Source organism: Bufo bufo, chromosome 4 (assembly GCF_905171765.1).
Source record: "Bufo bufo chromosome 4, aBufBuf1.1, whole genome shotgun sequence".
Classification (NCBI taxonomy): Eukaryota; Metazoa; Chordata; class Amphibia; order Anura; family Bufonidae; genus Bufo; species Bufo bufo.
Genome location: NC_053392.1, coordinates 217,948,923 through 217,968,663, shown reverse-complemented (window position 1 = coordinate 217,968,663; position 19,741 = coordinate 217,948,923). Strand labels below are relative to the sequence as shown.

The 19,741-nt window shown below is 45.0% G+C and overlaps 1 protein-coding gene across 4 annotated transcripts in view; it reads right to left on the bottom strand.

Moving 5' to 3' along the window:
* ATP11B (ATPase phospholipid transporting 11B (putative)) overlaps window positions 1-19,741 on the bottom strand; it is a 177,486-nt gene that overhangs the window by 46,367 nt on the left and 111,378 nt on the right. For all 4 annotated transcript variants that reach the window (XM_040428283.1, XM_040428282.1, XM_040428281.1 and 1 more), the window contains exons 20-25: window positions 14,696-14,849; window positions 14,459-14,561; window positions 14,109-14,254; window positions 12,241-12,300; window positions 5,601-5,728; window positions 2,503-2,641 (exon numbers count right to left, since the gene is read on the bottom strand). In XM_040428283.1, coding sequence (XP_040284217.1) covers window positions 2,503-2,641; window positions 5,601-5,728; window positions 12,241-12,300; window positions 14,109-14,254; window positions 14,459-14,561; window positions 14,696-14,849 — 730 coding nt within the window. The remainder of the gene's footprint in view (window positions 1-2,502; window positions 2,642-5,600; window positions 5,729-12,240; window positions 12,301-14,108; window positions 14,255-14,458; window positions 14,562-14,695; window positions 14,850-19,741) is intronic.

The following is a 19,741-nucleotide window of genomic DNA, read 5'->3' as shown; positions in this document are numbered from 1 at the left end:
GCGCAGCTCAACCCCGGGAGAACAGAGAGGTCCAGTGCGTCTCTGTTATCCCTGATGATCTGGAACAAAAAGAAAATAAAACAAAGTAAAAATCTAAAATTGAAACAAGGAGAAACCAGCCCTGCAGAGCAGGGAGTGTCTTGCCTCCTTGGACACTAAGCAAAAACTGGCAGTCTCTCTCTCCAGGCTGAGGGTATAGCTGTGGAGGAGGGGCTTAACAGTCTTCACTTAGTGTCACGCCTCCTAGGGAGATGAGCTATACCCAAGGTCTTCTGTGTCCCCCAAGGAAATTGGGCGAGAAAAAAAAAATAAATGAAAGGGTCCGAAAACTTTCCAAACGCATTGCATATGGTGCATGTGTGTAGCATAAATATGCTATGTGTGTACAGGTCATCAATATCATTACATTCAGACACTGTGCCTGGTTTATCAGTGAATTTCCTGGTGACAGATTCCCTTTAAGGCAGAATGCACACGGCCGTGAGCGGTCCGTGGTAACATGGTCTGGATTCCTGCTGAAAGCAGGAGCGCACAGTGTCATAGGATGCTATGACGCCGTGCGCTTCATGCCGCCGCTGCACTACAGTAATACACTCGTACGAGTACTCCTAGAACTGTTCATAGATCCCCTTTTACAAATGTGTACATACAGTTTTTCTCTCCTTATAGAAGCAAGGCGGAGAGCCATATTGAAATATACTATTAATCAGTGAAAACTGGGGCATTCAGTTATGTAATAAAAACGTAATGATGTCACTTTCGGAATCACCCATAAAATCTTTTAACATTAACCAGACTTGAAATAAAAAATAAATAAAAAAATGCATCTTCAGCACAAGAATGTGGCGTTTAAATAAAAAAATGAAGCATGCCCACAGATGAACACCTGAAAATGTTTCATGTAAACAGAGACCATTATGTATACCATCTAAGAAATGTCAACCGAAGTGGAGATCTGGGCAATAAGTGTAAGATTTACAGTAATATAAGATAAAAAATAAAAAAAAAACATTCCTGACTCCACACGAGGAGTTAAATGTTCATTTTAAAAGAAGTCAGGAAAAACTTTAAAAAAGAATTATACAGCCATTCAGGCATGTATGCAGTCTGTATTGTGAAATGTGGACATATTGTCTTACAAGTCTCTCTTACAAATCTTTTCTAAAGTAAGGAAGATAGCTGTTCATAATTTTCAACATGTGCCTTCAAATATATTTTACTACAATACTATATAAAATACTAAACAGGTAAAGGGGTTTTCCACCTTCAACCTTAATTTTAGCTAGAGCCAAAACAGTGCTGTACCTGAAGTGAAAGGCTTGGAAACATGTCTGCACTGAGGCTAGGGATTGGCTGCAGAAGGAGTCTCTGTGACTGTCTGGAAGTTTACAAGCTGGAGACCAGAAGGAGCCGGGAACAGACCCTCGGCACTGAAATTGAGCTGTATGGAGCGAGTGAGTGCCCCTGACCCTTTTTTTTTATTTTTTTACTTTAGTTATAATACTGTCCCCCTGTAGCTACCCCTAGGGACTGAGCACTCCTGCCTAGCTTGTTGTTACCAGTCACTTGGAAGGGTGCACAACCCCTGGCCTGCACAGCCACAGTTTGTGGTCCCTGTCCAGTAGGAACACATCTGATCAATATCTGCCTGTGTGATCAGCCATTATTCCTACCCATTCACCTAGCATGGGCTTGCTGAAGTGGCCAATGTAGGCACCAGTCAACTTTTTTTTTTTGCGACAACGTGAAATAGAATTACTTGACAATGTGGCCCTCAGACCGAAAAAAAAGTCGTGCATCCCAGATTTGTAACATGTACTACCAACATTGAATTTAAAGAGGACCTTTCACCGATTATTACACTATGAACTAACTATACAGACATGTAGAGTGGCACCTGGGGATCTCACTGCACTTACTATTATCCCCGGGCGCCGCTCCGTTCTCCTGCTATGCCCTCCGGTATCTCCGCTCACTAAGTTATAGTAGGCGGAGATTCCAGTCACTAAGTTATGGTAGGCGGAGTCTGCCCTTGTTCTGCTCTAGAGCTGGCCAATCGCAGCGCAGAACTCACAGCCTGGGAGGTTATTTTCTCCCAGGCTGTGAGCTCTGCAATGCGATTGGCCAGCGCTACAGAAGAACAAGGGCAGACTCCGCCTACCATAACTTGGTGAATGGAGATACCGGAGGACATAGCAGGAGAACGGAGCGGCGCCAGGGATAATAGTAAGTGCAGTGAGATCCCCGGGCGCCGCTCTCCATGTCAGCATACTTAGTTCATAGTGTAATAATCGGTGAAAGGTCCTCTTTAATCTGCTTTTCAACCTCGGTAACGGGTTGGGAAGTCTTTTAAATTGTGCCAAATCACTAAATATGTTGGATGTAAAAAAAAAATCTGCACTTCAGTTGCCTCTCTGGCCAAAACTTTTGTTTGTAAATGGTCACATGCACTATCAATAAAATAATAACGAAAAAAAACTAAAACACTCAACTATCACATACCTGGCCATTTCCAAGGAGAGATGTATCTTTACCCATAAGAAAGTAAGACCCAAAAAAGAAGATAAAGGCATGCCCAAAGCCTAGAAAGGTCCAGTAAAGGAACGGTTTAAAACCGAGAAGGGCATTTTTGCTAATGTCTCTGTAGAAATAAGAAGAAATAAAAAAACACATAACTTAAATAATGAAGAGAACTAAAAATATGCTTAGACAGATTAACTAGAAAAGAAAACATGAATGTTGGATGCACTATGGGGGTCATATGTTTTAGATGACGGTTTTAATACCGCTTTAGCTGGCCTGCCCGCAGCTTTTTTTTTTAGACCTGGCGTAAGCAGAGAAAAATCGCAGATTTAGGCGTAAATAATCCTTGTGCCTCTATCCGCTACAGATACATGCCAAAAAGTGGAATGTGTCAGCAAATGACCCCTATGTTCTTATATTCCGACACACCATTATTTATCTTAATTGTGTTGCAGGGGATGTTTGCTATACATTGAACAGTAATGTCTAACGCCCCTGACAGAAAATCCAATGGCGCATTTACATGGACCAACTGAGGAGGCAAAGATCAGAAAGGAACTGTTCCTCCCCAATAACTGTCTGCTTGTCAATGGTGGTAAGAGTTGCATTTACATGCAGAAATCACCTCCACTGCTGTCGCTTGTCCCCATACAGGGTCACTGTTTTTCGGAAGCACATCGTTTACACATAACGATCTGCTGCCCAGAAACTACGAATTTGGTGTCCACATAAACAACTGTTTCACCTGATGAACAAGCCCGATAATAGTTTTGCTGAAGGTCCTTTTACATGGGCCAATATACAGGTAATTATCAGGAACAATTTGTCTGATCATTGAGAAGGGGTGATAGCCGCACTTACATTAAGGCATCACACCCTCTGTATGGGTCGAATAACTGCTACTGCGATCGTTTGTCCCCATACAGAGTCGCAGTGACTCTGTTTACGCAGGGTGATGTGCTGCCTACAAACAATGATTTTATGTTGCACGCCTTATAAAGCGAATGCTAGCGAGCGCTTCCATTACGGAAACGCTCACTAGTGTGCAGGAGGTGAGGGAGCAGTGAGTAGCGCTGTACTCATCCCTCCTCCCTGGTCTTCTTCAGGCCCGCACTGCACGCTATGACCTGACGTTGTACGCAGTCAGGTCAAAGTGCTGCCCGGGCCCAGAGAAGAGAAGCGAGCAGGGACTGCAGGAGAGAATGCTGGACTTGGAAAGTAGTGGCGAAGCAGGAGAGGTAAGTTAATTTATTTAAGTTACTTTCACACAAGCGTTTTTTGAGGATCCGTCATGGATCTGCAAAAATGCTTCTGTTACAATAATACAACCGCATGCATCCGTCATGAACGGAACCGGTTGTATTATGTTTTGGTGTCCGCCTCCAGAGCGGAATGGCGACTGGACTGAGGCAAACTGGTGCATTGTGAGCAGATCCTTTTCCATTCAGAATGCATTAGGGCAAAACTGATCAGTTTTGGACTGCTTGTGAGAGCTCATGTCGGATCTCACAAACGGAAAGTCAAAACGCGAGTGTGAAAGTAGACTTATTTATTTTGGGTCTGATATCGGGGTCTAACGTGAGGATCCAATATGGGGGGTATGAAGATCTGATATGGGGGTCTGATCAGAAAGGAAAGAGAATATTTTTTGTACTGGGACACATTGTAAAGGGGTATTTTTGGTACATTATAAGGTGTTTTTTTTTGTACTGGTGCATATTGCAATAGGATATTTTTGTACTGGTGCACATTATAAAGGAGAATTATTACTAATAGGGGACTACGGGAACATGATTACTAGTACGGGAACAATGGGGCATTATTACTATTGGGGGCACTGTTAACACTAAGTGCACTCTGGCAGATAATCATTTCTATTGGTGGGACTTTGGGGAGCACTATTACTGTGGGGGCATCCTGGCACAGCATCAGCTTAATTATTTTTAGGGGACGTTACGTTTACACTATTAGTGTCAGCGACACTATTTGCTGGACGTATTATTATTTAGGGCACTGGGTGCCAATAATTATTGAAGGGGGCACTTTTTGTGTGGTACTAGTATTTTCGGGTGGTAGGATGATTGAAAAGTAGGAAACTAAGATGTCTTTTTGTCAAACTCTGCAGAGACAAGAGATGGCTGAAAGAATCCATCATAGCAGTCTGGTCTGAATGGTGAAGATGAGGAAAGATCATCTCTACATCAGAGGAGAATTTACTGGATAAAAGAGATAAGTGGTGCTGTATTACCCTGTATGTTTTGTAGAGCTGTATGTTTTTTTAAGTGTGTCTAACAGTAGGGCTGGAGAGAAGGGGTTAGGTTGAGAATTTGCCATGGAAGGGTGCCATTTCAATTTTTGCCCCAGGCAGCAAAAAGGATAGGTGCACCCCTGCAGCTATAAAACCTTCTGACTCCTCACACTGCCTGTACTATCTTTTAGTGCCGAGTCTCCAGTGTAGTTCTGAGATCTGTAGCTTCACACTGGTATCCCTGCCTCCTGCATGTAAGAGCTGACAGGGGACAGTGAGGTGACAGACAGGCTCAAGACCACATCACACAGGAATACATAGAGGGGATAAGCAGCTGTGTCATTGATCTGTCATGGCTGCCCGTACATAGAGCAGTTCAGTGTGGTGAGGCTCCGCTCCCTCTGTCTCTGTAAAGCCATTCATGATGGGAAATGTAGGATTCATTAGGAAAACCATATCTTAGAGGAGAAGGAATCTAAATGGTTGCCATCCCACAAATTACACAAAAAATAAAACAGGTATTCACAAGGCATACACAAGAGCCTCTACCTTAGGCCTCTTGCACACGAACGTATGTATTTTGCGGTCCGCAAAAAAAACGGATGACATTCGCGTGCATTCCGTATTTTGTGGAACGGAACAGCTGGCCCCTAATAGAACAGTCCTATCCTTGTCCGTAATGTGGAAAAAAATGGAACGGACACGGAAAGAAAATACATTTGTGTGCAAGAGGCCTTATTCTTTAACAAAAGCCTATCCTGCACTATCCAGCATAGAAAAAAAAAAATCCTGAAGTGCTTCTTTAACAAAACGATGGTACACTACTCACCTATAGAGACCAGGTTTGGTGTGTAAGACATGTGGGTGCACATGTTGTTCAAACAGACTGTACATCAGAATAGGTAAGGAAGTGAAACAAATATTGTACAAAGTCAGATACACACTGTCATACAGTGTCTGCAAATGAAAGAGAAAGAAAAAAAATCATAATTGTAGTATCGGTCAAGCATTTCACCTAGTCTGCTTTGTAATAATCTCACTACATAAGGCCACCAAAAACCTACACAACATTGAATTCCAACAATGCTTAAAAGGGTTCTGCAGCTTTTTCCTCTGGATAGATCAGCATCTGATCAGCGGGGATCTGACACCTGGGACCCCCGCCGATAAGCTCTTCGAGAAGGCAGCTGTGCTGCTAGCAGTAGCGCTGCGGCCTCCTCGTTGCTTCCTGCAGGCCCAGTGAACGAGGATTAGCCTCACCCAGGCCAGTGATATTAGTTGTGAGGTCACTGGGCCTGCGGGAAACGAGAAGGCGCTGCAGCACTACTGGTAGTGCAGCTGGCTTCTCAAACAGCTGATCGGTGGGGTTCCCGGGTGTCCGGAGGATAGCTCATTAGTAAGAAACAGCCGCAGGACCCCAGTATCCAGGCAGCATCCACTAATAAATATCAAACAGCCAGCCTGTATACAAATATATGTAGAACTTGCCTTACTAGGAATATACAGCCCAAAAGGGACAATACCTATAAGGGTTTTCTCACAATTCAGTATCTGATCAGTGTTTTTCATTTGTTTATTTTTAAGACAAAATCAGGCGAATATTGAAGAAAGAGAAGAAGTAGAAATGTTTATATTAAATGTATCTGTATTTACAATCCTCTCTAAGGGTCCATCCACACGGATCCGCAATACATCCGGTCGGCACCCCCATAGAACTGCCTATTCTTGTCCGCAATTGCAGACAAGAATAGGACATGTTCTATTTTTTTCCGGAGCCGCGGACCGGAAGATCGGAGGTGCGCTCCAGAAATGCGGATGCGGAGAGCACATAGTGTGCTCTCCGCATCCATCCCCATTGAGAATGAATGCGGAACGGGTGTGGACCCAATTTGCAGAATGGATGCGGACCCATTATACGGACGTGTGAATGGAGCCTTAGATTTAGCTTAAAAACAGGAAAAAAAAATACAGATGAAGTACTGGAGTGTGAATGAGGCCTAAAGGTGGACAAGTCTAAACAGTTTTCAAAAGTTATTGAGCAATGCAAGCACGGCAAAACCTCTCAGGCACGTGTGCACTAGATGGATTATTATACGATGCTCTTTGAACTTAAAGGGGTTGTACCATCTCAGACATTGGGGGCATATCGCTAGGATATACCCTCAATGTATGATGGGTGCGGGTCCCACCTATACTTAGAACGGAACTGGTCTATGCGCGGCCGCCTTCCACCAATAACCAAGTAGGAAACTCTGCTATTTTCGGAAGTCCCATTAAAAAGAAGTTGTGGTGCACCGTGCAAGCGTGGCCATCGCTCCATTCAATTCTATGGGGCTGACAAATAGCCGAGCCAGCACTCAGCTATTTTCGTCACTCTCATAGGAATAAATGGAGGGCGGAGGAGTTCTATCCTACCAAGGAAAAGGTGAGATGGGACAATCCCATTAAAGGGAATCTGTCACCCCGATTCTGGACTATTATCTACAGCAATACATGAGCAGTACTGAAGATCAGGAGTCCAGATCACAAGGTTTCATTTGCCTACTGCCTCCCATTCCTCTTGCTGTCAGCACCCAGAAATGCTTAGAAATACATTGTCAGGACTGCCGTACATGTGCACACGAGTCCTCTCCATTATGTTAGAACAGCGCAGAAGTCTGGACTTTGTACTTTAGTGCAGATTTGAGCGCTGACAGTGAGGGAACCATGGGCAGTAAGAAAAAAAATATATAGTTATGTGGCCTACTAAGGCTACTTTCACACTAGTGTTTTTGTTTTCCGGTATTGAGTTCAGTCACAGGAGCTCAATACCGAAAAAAAAATGATCAGTTTTATCCTAATGCATTCTGAATGGAGATTCCGTTCAGTATGCATCAGTTCAGTCCCTCTTACGTTTTTTTTAGACGGAGAATATACCCAGCCAAAAATACTGAACACTTGCCGGAATGCCGGCATTAATTTACATGGAAGCGTATTAGTGCCGGATCCGGCATTAAGTGCTCCAGCAAAACGGATGCGGCTTTCCAGTCTGCACAGACCTTTAACCCCTTAAGGACACAGCCTTTTTACACCTTAGGACCAGGCCATTTTTTGAAAATCTGACCAGAGTCCCTTTAAGTGCTGATAACTTTAAAACGCTTTGACTTATCCAGGCCGTTCTGAGATTGTTTTTTCGTCACATATTGTACTTCATGACACTGGTAAAATGGAGTCAAAAAAATAATTTTTTTTGCACCAAAAAATACCAAATTTAACAAAAATTTTGAAAAATTTGCAAATTTCAAAGTTTCAGTTTCTCTACTTCTGTAATACATAGTAATACCCCCAAAAATTGTGATGACTTTACATTCCCCATATGCCTACTTCATGTTTGAATTGTTTTGGGAATGATATTTTATTTTTTGGGGATGTTATAAGGCTTAGAAGTTTAGAAGCAAATCTTGAAATTTTTCAGAAATTTACAAAAACTCAATTTTTAGGGACCAGTTCAGGTCTCAAGTCACTTTGCGAGGCTTACATTATAGAAACCACCCAAAAATGACCCCATCTAAGAAACTACACCCCTCAAGGTATTCAAAACTGATTTTGCATACGTTGTTAACCCTTTAGGTGTTGCACAAGAGTTATTGGCAAATGGGGAGGAAATTTGAGAATTTCATTTTTTTTGTCTAATTTTTCATTTTAACCCATTTTTTCCACTAACAAACCAAGGGTTAACAGCCAAACAAGACTGTATCTTTATTGCCCTGACTCTGCCGTTTACAGAAACACCCAATATGTGGCCGTAAACTACTGTACGGCCACACAGTAGGGCGTAGAGGGAAAGGTGCGCCGTATGGTTTTTGGAAGGCTGATTTTTATGGACTGGTTTATTTACACCATGTCCCATTTGAAGCCCCCTGATGCACCCCTAGAGGAGAAACTCCCTAAAAGTGACCCCATCTAAGAAACTACACCCCTCAAGGTATTCAAAACTGATTTTACATACGTCGTTAACCCTTTAGGTGTTGCACAAGAGTTATTGGCAAATGGCGATGAAATTTGAGAATTTCATTTTTTTGCCTAATTTTCCATTTTAACCCATTTTTTCCACTAACAAAGCAAGGGTTAACAGCCAAACAAGACTGTATCTTTATTGCCCTGACTCTGCTGTTTACAGAAACACCCCATATGTGGCCGTAAACTACTGTACGGCCACACAGCAGGGCGTAGAGTGAAAGGTGCGCCGTTTGGTTTTTGGAGGGCTGATTTTGCTGGACTGTTTTTTTGACACCATGTCCCATTTGAAGCCCCCCTGATGCACCCCTAGATTATAAACTCCATAAAAGTGACCCCATCTAAGGAACTACACCCCTCAAGGTATTCAAAACTGATTTTACAAACTTTGTTAACCCTTTAGGTGTTGCACAAGATTTAATGGAAAATAGAGATACAATTTCAAAATTTCACTTTTTTGGCAGATTTTCCATTAAAAAAATTTTTTCCAGTTACAAAGCAAGGGTTAACAGCCAAACAAAACATTATTTATGGCCCTAATTCTGTAGTTTACAGAAACACCCCATATGTGGTCGTAAACTGCTGTACGGGCACATGGCAGGGCGCAGAAGGAAAGGAACACCATATGGTTTTTGGAAGGCAGGTTTTGCTGGACTGTTTTTTTTTACACCATGTCCCATTTGAAGCCCCCCTGATGCACCCCTAGAGTAGAAACTCCAAAAAAGTGACCCCATTTTAGAAACTACGGGATAGGGTGGCAGTTTTGTTGGTACTAGTTTAGGGTACATATGATTTTTGGTTGCTCTATATTACACTTTTTGTGTGGCAAGGTAACAAAGAAATAGCTTTTTTGGCACCGTTTTTTTTTTTTGTTATTTACAACATTCATCTGACAGGTTAGATCATGTGGTAATTTTATAGAGCAGGTTGTCACGGACGCGGTGATACCTAATATGTATACAATTTTTTTTATTTATGTAAGTTTTACACAATGATTTCATTTTTAAAACCCAAAAAATGTTTTAGTGTCTCCATAGTCTAAGAGCCATAGTTTTTTCAGTTTTTGGGCGATTATCTTAAGTAGGGTCTCATTTTTTGCGGGATGAGATGACGGTTTGATTGGCATCTATTTTGGGGTGCATATGACTTTTTGATTGCATGCTATTACACTTTTTGTGACGTAAGATGACAAAAAATGGCTTTTTTTACACAGTTTTTATTTTTATTTTTTTACGGTGGTCATCTGAGGGGTTAGATCATGTGATATTTTTATAGAGCCGGGCGATACGGACGCGGCGATACCTAATATGTATACTTTTTTTTTATTTATGTAAGTTTTACACAATGATTTCATTTTTGAAACAAAAAAAATCATGTTTTAGTGTCTCCATAGTCTAAGAGCCATAGTTTTTTCAGTTTTTGGGCGATTATCTTGGGTAGGGTATGATTTTTGCGGGATGAGATGACGGTTTGATTGTTACAATTTTGGCGTACATGCGACTTTTTTGATCACTTTTATTACCTTTTTTGGGAAGTAAGGTGGGCAAAACTTCAATTTCATCATAGTTTTTTGTTTTTTATTTTTATGGTGTTCACCGTTCGGGTAAAGTAACATGACCGCTTTATAGATCAGGTCGTTACGGACGCGGCGATACCAAACATGTGTAGGGAATTTTATTTTTTTCATTTTTTATCAGTGATAAATGTGTTTTTTGATTTTTACTTTTTTTTCACTTTTATTCACTTTTTTTTGACCCAGACCCACTTGGTTCTTGAAGATCCAGTGGGTCTGATGTCTGTATAATACAGTACAGAACAATATATATTGTACTGCACTGTATTTTACTTACACTGAACAGATCTATGCCTTTCAGCACAGATCTGTTCAGCACCATGGACAGCAGGACGCCTGAGAGGCGTCCTGTTGCCATGGGAACCTTCCCCGTCTGCTCAGAACTTCGCAGACGGGGAAGGGTAAGGAGGGGATCTCTCGGGGGGCTGTCTGGGGGCTCTCTCCCTCTCCATCGGGGGGCTGCAAAGGCACAGCAGCCCCCCGATGGGAGAGGGAGGGAGCTCCCTGCGCTGTTAACCTTTTCCATACAGCGGTCCGTATGGACCGCTGTATGGAAAGGGTTAAACGGCTGACATCGCATCGCAGATGTCAGCCGTTTATACCAGGGTGCCAGCAATGTGCTGGCACCCTGGTATACCCACTGAACACTAATGAATTTTCAAGGGGAGGCGGGCGGGGGATCGCGATCCCGCCTGCCGCACCGCCCGCCTCCCGCACCGCCCGCAACCCTCCCCCTGCACCTCCCGCCACCATAAAAATCATTCGGGGGTGCAGGGGGGGGGTGAATAAAACTTTTTTTAGGCATATAAAGTTTCTGATCCCCGCGGTCAGGGACCGCGGGGACCAGAAACTGCAGAAATCGCAGCAAACCGCAGGTCTGAATTGACCTGCGGTTTGCCGCGATCGCCGACATGGGGGGGTCACGGGACCCCCCCGCGCATTTAGCCTAGGTGCCTGCTCAATGATTTGAGCAGGCACCGGGTTCCGATCACTGCCAGCCGCACGGCAGTGATCGAAAATACACAGGGCGTACATGTACGCCCTGTGTCCTTAAGTACCAGGGAACAAGGGCGTACCTGTACGCCCTATGTCCTTAAGAGGTTAAAAATACAAAAATAAAATAAAATACCGGATCCGTTTTTCCAGATAACACCAAAAAGACAGATCCGGTATTTCAATGCATTTGTCAGACGGATCCGCATCCGGAAACGTCTGACAAATGCCATCAGTTTGTGTCTGGATTGCCGGATCTGCCTGCCGGAATCCTCTGCCGCTAGTGTGAAAGTACCCTAAGGCTACTTTCACATTAGCGTTTTTTGTGGATCCGTCATGGGTCTGCAAAAACGCTTCCGTTACCATAATACAACCGCATACATCCATCATGAACGGAACTGGTTGTATTAGGTCTTTTATAGCCATGACTGATCTGTCATGAACACCATTTAAAGTCAATGGGGGACGGATCTGTTTTCTATTGTGTCAGAGAAAACGGATCCGTGCCCATTGACTTACATTGTGTGCACCACATCGTGGACAGAAAAACGCTGCTTGCAGCGTTATCTCGTCCGCGATCGGAGCGCAACCAAACTGAACAGAATGCATTTTGGTGCATTACATTTCATTCAGTTTTGTCCCCATTGACAATGAATGGAGACAAAATGGAAGCGTTTTCTTCCGCTATTGAGATCCTATGACTGATCTCAATAGCAGAATTTAAAACGCTAATGTGACAGTAGCCTTATCCGCATTACTAATCATGTATTACTGTAGATAATAGTCCAAAATCAGGATGACAGATTCCCTTTAAGTGGATATTTTTCGTTTGTAACCTAAGATAGCACTAGCTGCTAGACAACAAAGCAAGGAAAATCAGGACACTTAATAGTAATAGTGCTCTTACCTGCTGGGAAAATAAACAAAGGAACTGATACAAAAATTGTGGTGTGATAAAACACACATTCTGAAAGAGGAAAATGACAATGTTAATTAGAAATTAGTAAAAACTTTAATGAACATTTGTACTACATGTAATATCATTTTCTATATTTAAAAATTAAAGGCCAGATTTACCAGTCAATCATCATGACAGAGTTCACATCTGCTTGAAACCTGTTATGGCTTCTGTCATACTGGACATCATGAAGGGACCCGTTATAAGCCAATCAGGTTCTGTCAGACACCACATGACAGATCACACTCTTCTATTAATTTATTTTCTGCTTGTATGATGGAACAGAAAACCGGAAATGACAATGCACATGTGAACTCAGTCCAAGATCATTGTTACATGATATGTAATGTATGCAACGTACTATGAGAAATCAGTCTCACAGTTGTTCAATAGAGAAAAAAAAAAAAAGCTCATATGTTCATTGGTACCATTTGGGGTATGTCTGACTTTTTGAACAGCACTCATACAGGTTAAATATCATGATCATTTTGTAGTTCAGGTTTTTACAGGCACTGTGATACCAATTATGTGTACTTTTTCTTTCTACTTTTATGCATAAGCCATTTTTAAAAAGAAAAAAAAAACATAAAAGCAAAACTACAGTTTATACAAGTAGGTGAGGCCGTACTCGGACAGACCATTTATGCATTGTAGTGATCAAGCATCATGTAATTCAGGAGCTAATTTGAAGTTTTTTTTTTTAAAGTTTCATTTATTCCAGGGGTTGCTTGTCTTTTTCCCCAGAAAAAGCACAGCACCTGTCTGTTGGCCATGGATGGTATTGCACGCATTCCCTTTAAAGGGATATTCCCATCACAGACAATGGGGGCATCGATATGCCCCCATTGTCTGATAGGTTCGTGTCCCACCTCTGGGACCCGCACCTAAAAGGAGAAAGGAGTGGGGAGAGCTGTGGCTGGAGGACCCCGGATTTCCCAGGGTCCGTCCACCACCAAGCGCTGCTCCCATAGAAGTGAATAGGAGTGCACAGGCGGGCCCTGCTCCCATTCATTTCTATGGGGCAGACGGAAATAGCCAAGCCAGCGCTCGTCTATTTTCGGCGGCCCCCTAGAAATGAATGGAGGGCAGCTGCACAGTTCAGTTCCCTGCCTCGTTCTCATTGTAGGTGCAGGTCCCAGAGGTGGGACTCGCACCTATCAAACAATGGGGGCATATCCTAGCGATATGCCCCCATTGTCTGTAATGGGAATACCCCTTTAAGTACATTTATCTCCCTTTTACACAGGCCAAGTACCAGTAAAACACTGTTACTCAAACAGTTCCATGTGTCAACAGAGCAGCAATCAGCTGACAGGCAGACAAATGGTCATTTGTCAGTGAACACATCTATGACGCCAAGAAAAAAGGCATTTATTTTTACTAAAGACTTTCCCAAAAGACTAAATGCTTTACTGTTGTGCAAAAGCCAACAAAGTCATGCTGCACAGTGGTAACAGAAAAAAACAACCTTGTCATAGTCGAAGAAATCTTTCACAGGTTAGGTTGCCTTCAAGTGTGAAACTCAAACGTACAGCAGGTTGTGCGAAATTAAAGCCATGTTTTCACACATACGCCATTTCAATGACAACACATTTTAAATAGTACACCCCAATCAGATCTTTCACAGTAATCACAGAAAACGGCGATTGGTCCCCTGTAGGACTGCTTAGTTGCCAAGCCATCTCTGATCACTGTTTGTACTGAATTGTCACTGGCCCTCATGGCGCAGTAGGATGAGTTGACCCAAGTACATGTATGTGGGAATCCTAGAAGGCTTATTGTGGGTCTTAATAACTGTACTAAAACCATGTACATACCTTATAAAAAAAGTACTGTACAAGAGTTGCTATTCTAATGTAGTAGTAGTGGCCATGCACCAAAAGAAGTTTTGAGAGGAATTTAAACCTCGCAATTGCATAGTCACTGTTCCTTACAGCTTGTCTTCCTTCTTTACCCATGATTCCTGAAAGAAATAAACCAAAGCATGAATACAAAGGGAGCTGTGTACCTGTGATTAGAGTAACTAGTACATAAGGCTTCAGCAATCTGCTACTTATTATCTGAGTAAATTACAATAATTTGATACTTTTCTTCATCACTGTACTTTCAAAGCATGAATTATATTCTGAAGAAACGGTCCCGTGCACAAAAGAAATGATGAACTCACCAATTCCAACATGGGCTTCTTGTATCATGCTAACATCATTTGCACCATCACCAATGGCAAGGGTTATTGGCTTCTCTGGAGAGGTTTTGAATAACCTTACTACCTGGAAACAAAGGAGATAAAGGGAGTGACGATAAACATTATGCACCAAACTACTTCACATTAGTAAAACGGAGAATAGAAAAACTACAAATACCCAGGTTCTGACTATTTAGCAATAATGTAATGTTAGCATACCTTTGCTTTCTGTAATGGTGCCATTCGACAGCACAGTACCGCAGAACAGTTTTTACATACGTCCATGAATAGTTTTTCATGTCCCCTGAGTGCAAGAGAAAGGCTGGCTCCATCAACAACTAGGCCATGTTGGATCACATGATCCTCCTTCAGTCTAAGTAAGACAAATATAACAAGGGTTTGATTTTAATAAATATGGGAGATCAAATTATTTTAACATGCAAATTAAGAACTGTTAATCAACTGTTGTTCCCCAGCACTTAAAAAGAGGACCCGTCACCTCTCCTGACATGTCTGTTTTAGCATCTATTTGCACTCCCCATGTAATAAGAACTCTGGAGCATCTATTCTTATGACTATGTTGTGCAATTCCTCTATTAGTCCTGCTAGAAATTTGTGAGTTGCCAACAGTCTGCAATAAACGGTTCATTTGGGCATTACTAGTTGTGGTGTCCTTGCAGTTTGACACTGACAGCACTAATTAGACAATGTCACACTGTGCAGGGACACACCCCAACTGTTAACACTCTCTTGGACCTTTAATGCAGACTGTGGCACATCATAGAGCTATATGAAAAAATGCTCCAGAATTGTTATCATATGGGAAATGCAGGAGGTGTCACAGCCATGGACACCTTTGGAGCCATCTTATTGATCTAGATTTATTTTTGGTCAAAGAAAAATATCTTAAGGTTATTATTAAAAACGAGATTTTGTAAAACTTACCAGTAAAATCTCTTTTTCGCTCTTCATTGGGGGACACAGAGACCATGGGTATAGCTATGTCCTCTAGGAGGCATTGACACTAGTAAAATCTGTTAGCTCCTCCCCTGGCAGCTATACCCCCTCCAGCCTGAAGAGAGAGCTTCAGTTTGTGAGAAGCAGTAGGAGAAGCAAGCCAACCAAAAGAAAAACATGGAACACCAACCATGCACAAAGACCCAACGGGGTTCTAACCAGCAACAGCCACAACTGTGGCCAGACAATAATACTGGGTGGGTGCTGTGTCCCCCAATGAAGAGCGAGAAAGAGATTTTACTGGTAAGTTTAACAAAAACTCGTTTCCTCGCCCATATTCATTGGGGGACACAGAAACCGTGGGACGTCCGAAAGCAGTCCACAGGGTGGGAAAAACTACAGACCCATGGAGCAAGCCCCCCTGCAGGCAACTAAGAACTGCCGCCTGCACGACTATGCGGCCTAAGGCAGCGTCCGCCGATGCATAAGTATGCATCTGGCAAAATTTTGTGAATGTACATAAGGAGGACAGTAGCCGCCTTGCACAACTGCGCGCCCACCGCTCTGGTGGAGTGAGCCGTGACACCGAAGAGCGGAATCCTGCCTCGGGTGCAGTATGACTCGAGGAGGAAGAGTAGAAGGGGTGTTCCGTTCCAAGAACGAAACTCCATCAACAGTGGCGAGTCGTGACAGCACCCCGGCTCCGCCTGGCGCGGTGAGTCTCGTAGTCTAGCCACGGAATGTGTAATGAAAAGGCATGACTACCATCGGACTGACATGGCAATCATTAGTCAAGTCTCAAGAGGGGTAGCTGTAGATACGGGTAGTACACCCAAGACCAACTGGTAGAATTCACCAGTAGAAGGAGGAATATGGAAAACGTCACACTGTTATGGGAGGGGGGGGGGGGGTCTGTGGGTGGCACCGTTATGGGGGGGTCTCTGGATGGCACCGTTATGGGGGGGTCTCTGGATGGCACCGTTATGGGGGGGTCTCTGGATGGCACCGTTATGGGGGGGGTCTCTGGATGGCACCGTTATGGGGGGGGTCTCTGGATGGCACCGTTATGGGGGGGGGTCTCTGGATGGCACCGTTATGGGGGGGGTCTCTGGATGGCACCGTTATGGGGGGGGTCTCTGGATGGCACCGTTATGGGGGGGTCTCTGGATGGCACCGTTATGGGGGGGTCTCTGGATGGCACCGTTATGGGGGGGTCTCTGGATGGCACCGTTATGGGGGGGTCTCTGGATGGCACCGTTATGGGGGGGTCTCTGGATGGCACCGTTATGGGGGGGTCTCTGGATGGCACCGTTATGGGGGGGTCTCTGGATGGCACCGTTATGGGGGGGTCTCTGGATGGCACCGTTATGGGGGGGTCTCTGGATGGCACCGTTATGGGGGGGTCTCTGGATGGCACCGTTATGGGGGGGTCTCTGGATGGCACCGTTATGGGGGGGTCTCTGGATGGCACCGTTATGGGGGGGTCTCTGGATGGCACCGTTATGGGGGGGTCTCTGGATGGCACCGTTATGGGGGGGTCTCTGGATGGCACCGTTATGGGGGGGTCTCTGGATGGCACCGTTATGGGGGGGTCTCTGGATGGCACCGTTATGGGGGGGTCTCTGGATGGCACCGTTATGGGGGGGTCTCTGGATGGCACCGTTATGGGGGGGTCTCTGGATGGCACCGTTATGGGGGGGTCTCTGGATGGCACCGTTATGGGGGGGTCTCTGGATGGCACCGTTATGGGGGGGTCTCTGGATGGCACCGTTATGGGGGGGGTCTCTGGATGGCACCGTTATGGGGGGGGTCTCTGGATGGCACTGTTATGGGGGGGTCTCTGGATGGCACCGTTATGGGGGGGTCTCTGGATGGCACTGTTATGGGGGGGTCTCTGGATGGCACTGTTATGGGGGGGGTCTCTGGATGGCACTGTTATGGGGGGGTCTCTGGATGGCACTGTTATGGGGGGGTCTCTGGATGGCACTGTTATGGGGGGTCTCTGGATGGCACTGTTATGGGGGGTCTCTGGATGGCACTGTTATGGGGGGTCTCTGGATGGCACTGTTATGGGGGGTCTCTGGATGGCACTGTTATGGGGGGTATCTGTGGATGACATATATAGCATCTTATGCTATGTGTCATCCACAGATCCCCCCCATAATAGTGTCCCTGCGGTGTGAATGACCCCCAATACAGGGGGTGGGGGTCGCATCTGGTTTTATAATGACAGCGGGGCCCGTACAGTGACTGTATTCTACTACATGGGCCCCGCTCACTGTCTATAATCTTATCTATAATTGTAGGCAGTTAATATATAAAAGTTCAGGGTAATCAGCGCCTGTATTACTTACAAGCGCTCGTAGCAGAGAGGAGGGAGGAGGCAGGCCGGGAGGACGGGCGCTGGCAGCGTGAGTCACTACGTCATGCGCCCACGCCGCCTGCTTCATTTATAAAGTGGGCGGCGCAGGCGCGTGACGTAGTGACTCACGCTGCCAGCGCCCGTCCTCCCTCCTCTCTGCTACGAGCGCTTGTAAGTACGGTGTACAGGCGCTGATTACCTTGAACTTTTATATATTAACAATGCCTACAATTATAGATATTATATACAGTGAGCGGGGCCCGTGTAGTAGAATACAGTCACTGCGGCGTATCATTGAAAATTCGGAAAAATGCTGCATTCGCCCCATGAGACGCACTGCTATTTCCACCCCACTTTTTGGGGGGGGGGGGGGGGTGCGTCTTATAGGGCGAAAAATACGGTAGTAATGTAGGAGCTAACAAGGTTTGCGGAGTGGCTGTGAACCCTGAGCCAGAGAAGGAAAAGACGGAAGGAAAAAGGGGCAGGGCCAAGCCCATTCCCCATCTGAGACTGGCACTACATAGAAGTAGCCACCGGATGATAGTGGCGGTGCCATACTCTGCCTAAGGAGGAGGCCATGCAGCGTACGCCACCGAATTCGGCGTTAGAAGAATCCGTCACCTGACGAAGGAGCCGTGCAGGAGGAGCCAGAGTATGTAATAGCTACTCCAGGACCCCCATACCGTAGGAGCCGCATCATGCCCCGCCAGCACAAACTGAGGGGCAGAGTAGAGGAATCCGGTAGAAGCCACGGTATCATACTGCCCCAGGGAAGGAGAGCTAACCTTAAACACTCCACCTGGGAAGGGCATTGAACAGGAACAACCACCAAGCCAGCGTCAGGGTAAACCCCAACCTGAGGGAATGCCCCACTGCAGTGACTGCGAACGCTAGTACCAGCGTAAAATCCGCACCAGCGGAGGAGAACAGGCTGCAAAGCTAAACCAGAGTGCCAGCACAACCAATTCCCACATCAGGAATGGTGGAAAGAGAATATAGAGTCAGTGTAACACTCGACTTACTGGAACGTAATCACAATATTACGTGCCATGGTGTACGCACTACATATTGTTGAAGACACATATTGGAACAGTGGAGGACCATGGAGATGGGGGACGCTAGGACACATGAGTGGCGCTGGGCAACCCCCTGAGGAGAGAGGTTGTCATATTCATGCCCCAAACTGGCACCGAAGGAAAAAGACACAACGTGGAAACAGGCACAGTATCTACTGGCGGCACCGAAGTACCAATAGAAGAAGAATACAGGGCACCAGCGAGTAACGATACTCGCTACGCTCTACTTGTAGAAGAAGCTAAGGCACCTATAGCCATGGTGTAGTTGAAGTGCAACATCCAAGATATGTACTCACGGTAGTGCATCACTTGTGGAAGGGGCAATGTTGCAATTATCCCACCAAAGAAAGGGGGTAATGCTTATGGCAAACACTGCACTCAGTCGTAGTGCAAGTACTCCACCATGAAGGGTGGCAATGCAGAAATGCATCTAGCAGGAACTGAATCCAAGTAGAGAGAATACGCCTCTTACGGAAAGGGCAAGGCATATGGAGAGTCCCGTATCAATACCCCACCTACGTAAGGGGGTAAGACATACAGTAAACACTGAACCAGGGATAATGCCATAGTGCCACCTATGGAAGAGGCTAATGCATACAGTAAGTACTGTCCCCAGTGGGAATGCAGTTCCACCACCTACTAAAAGGGGGAACGCCTACTGCCGACACTGAAACAGTTCTAGTGCAATAGACCCCAATGGAGGGAGGTAATATCCAAGGGAGTACTGCATCCAGTAGTAGTGCAAATATACCGCCTAACGAAGGGGGTAATGCATACGACAAGTACTGCTGTCTACCTCGGACGCCATCTTGGAAGATCGCACCGGAATCACGGGAGAGACCGAACCACTGATCCCCCCTTCGGACCGAA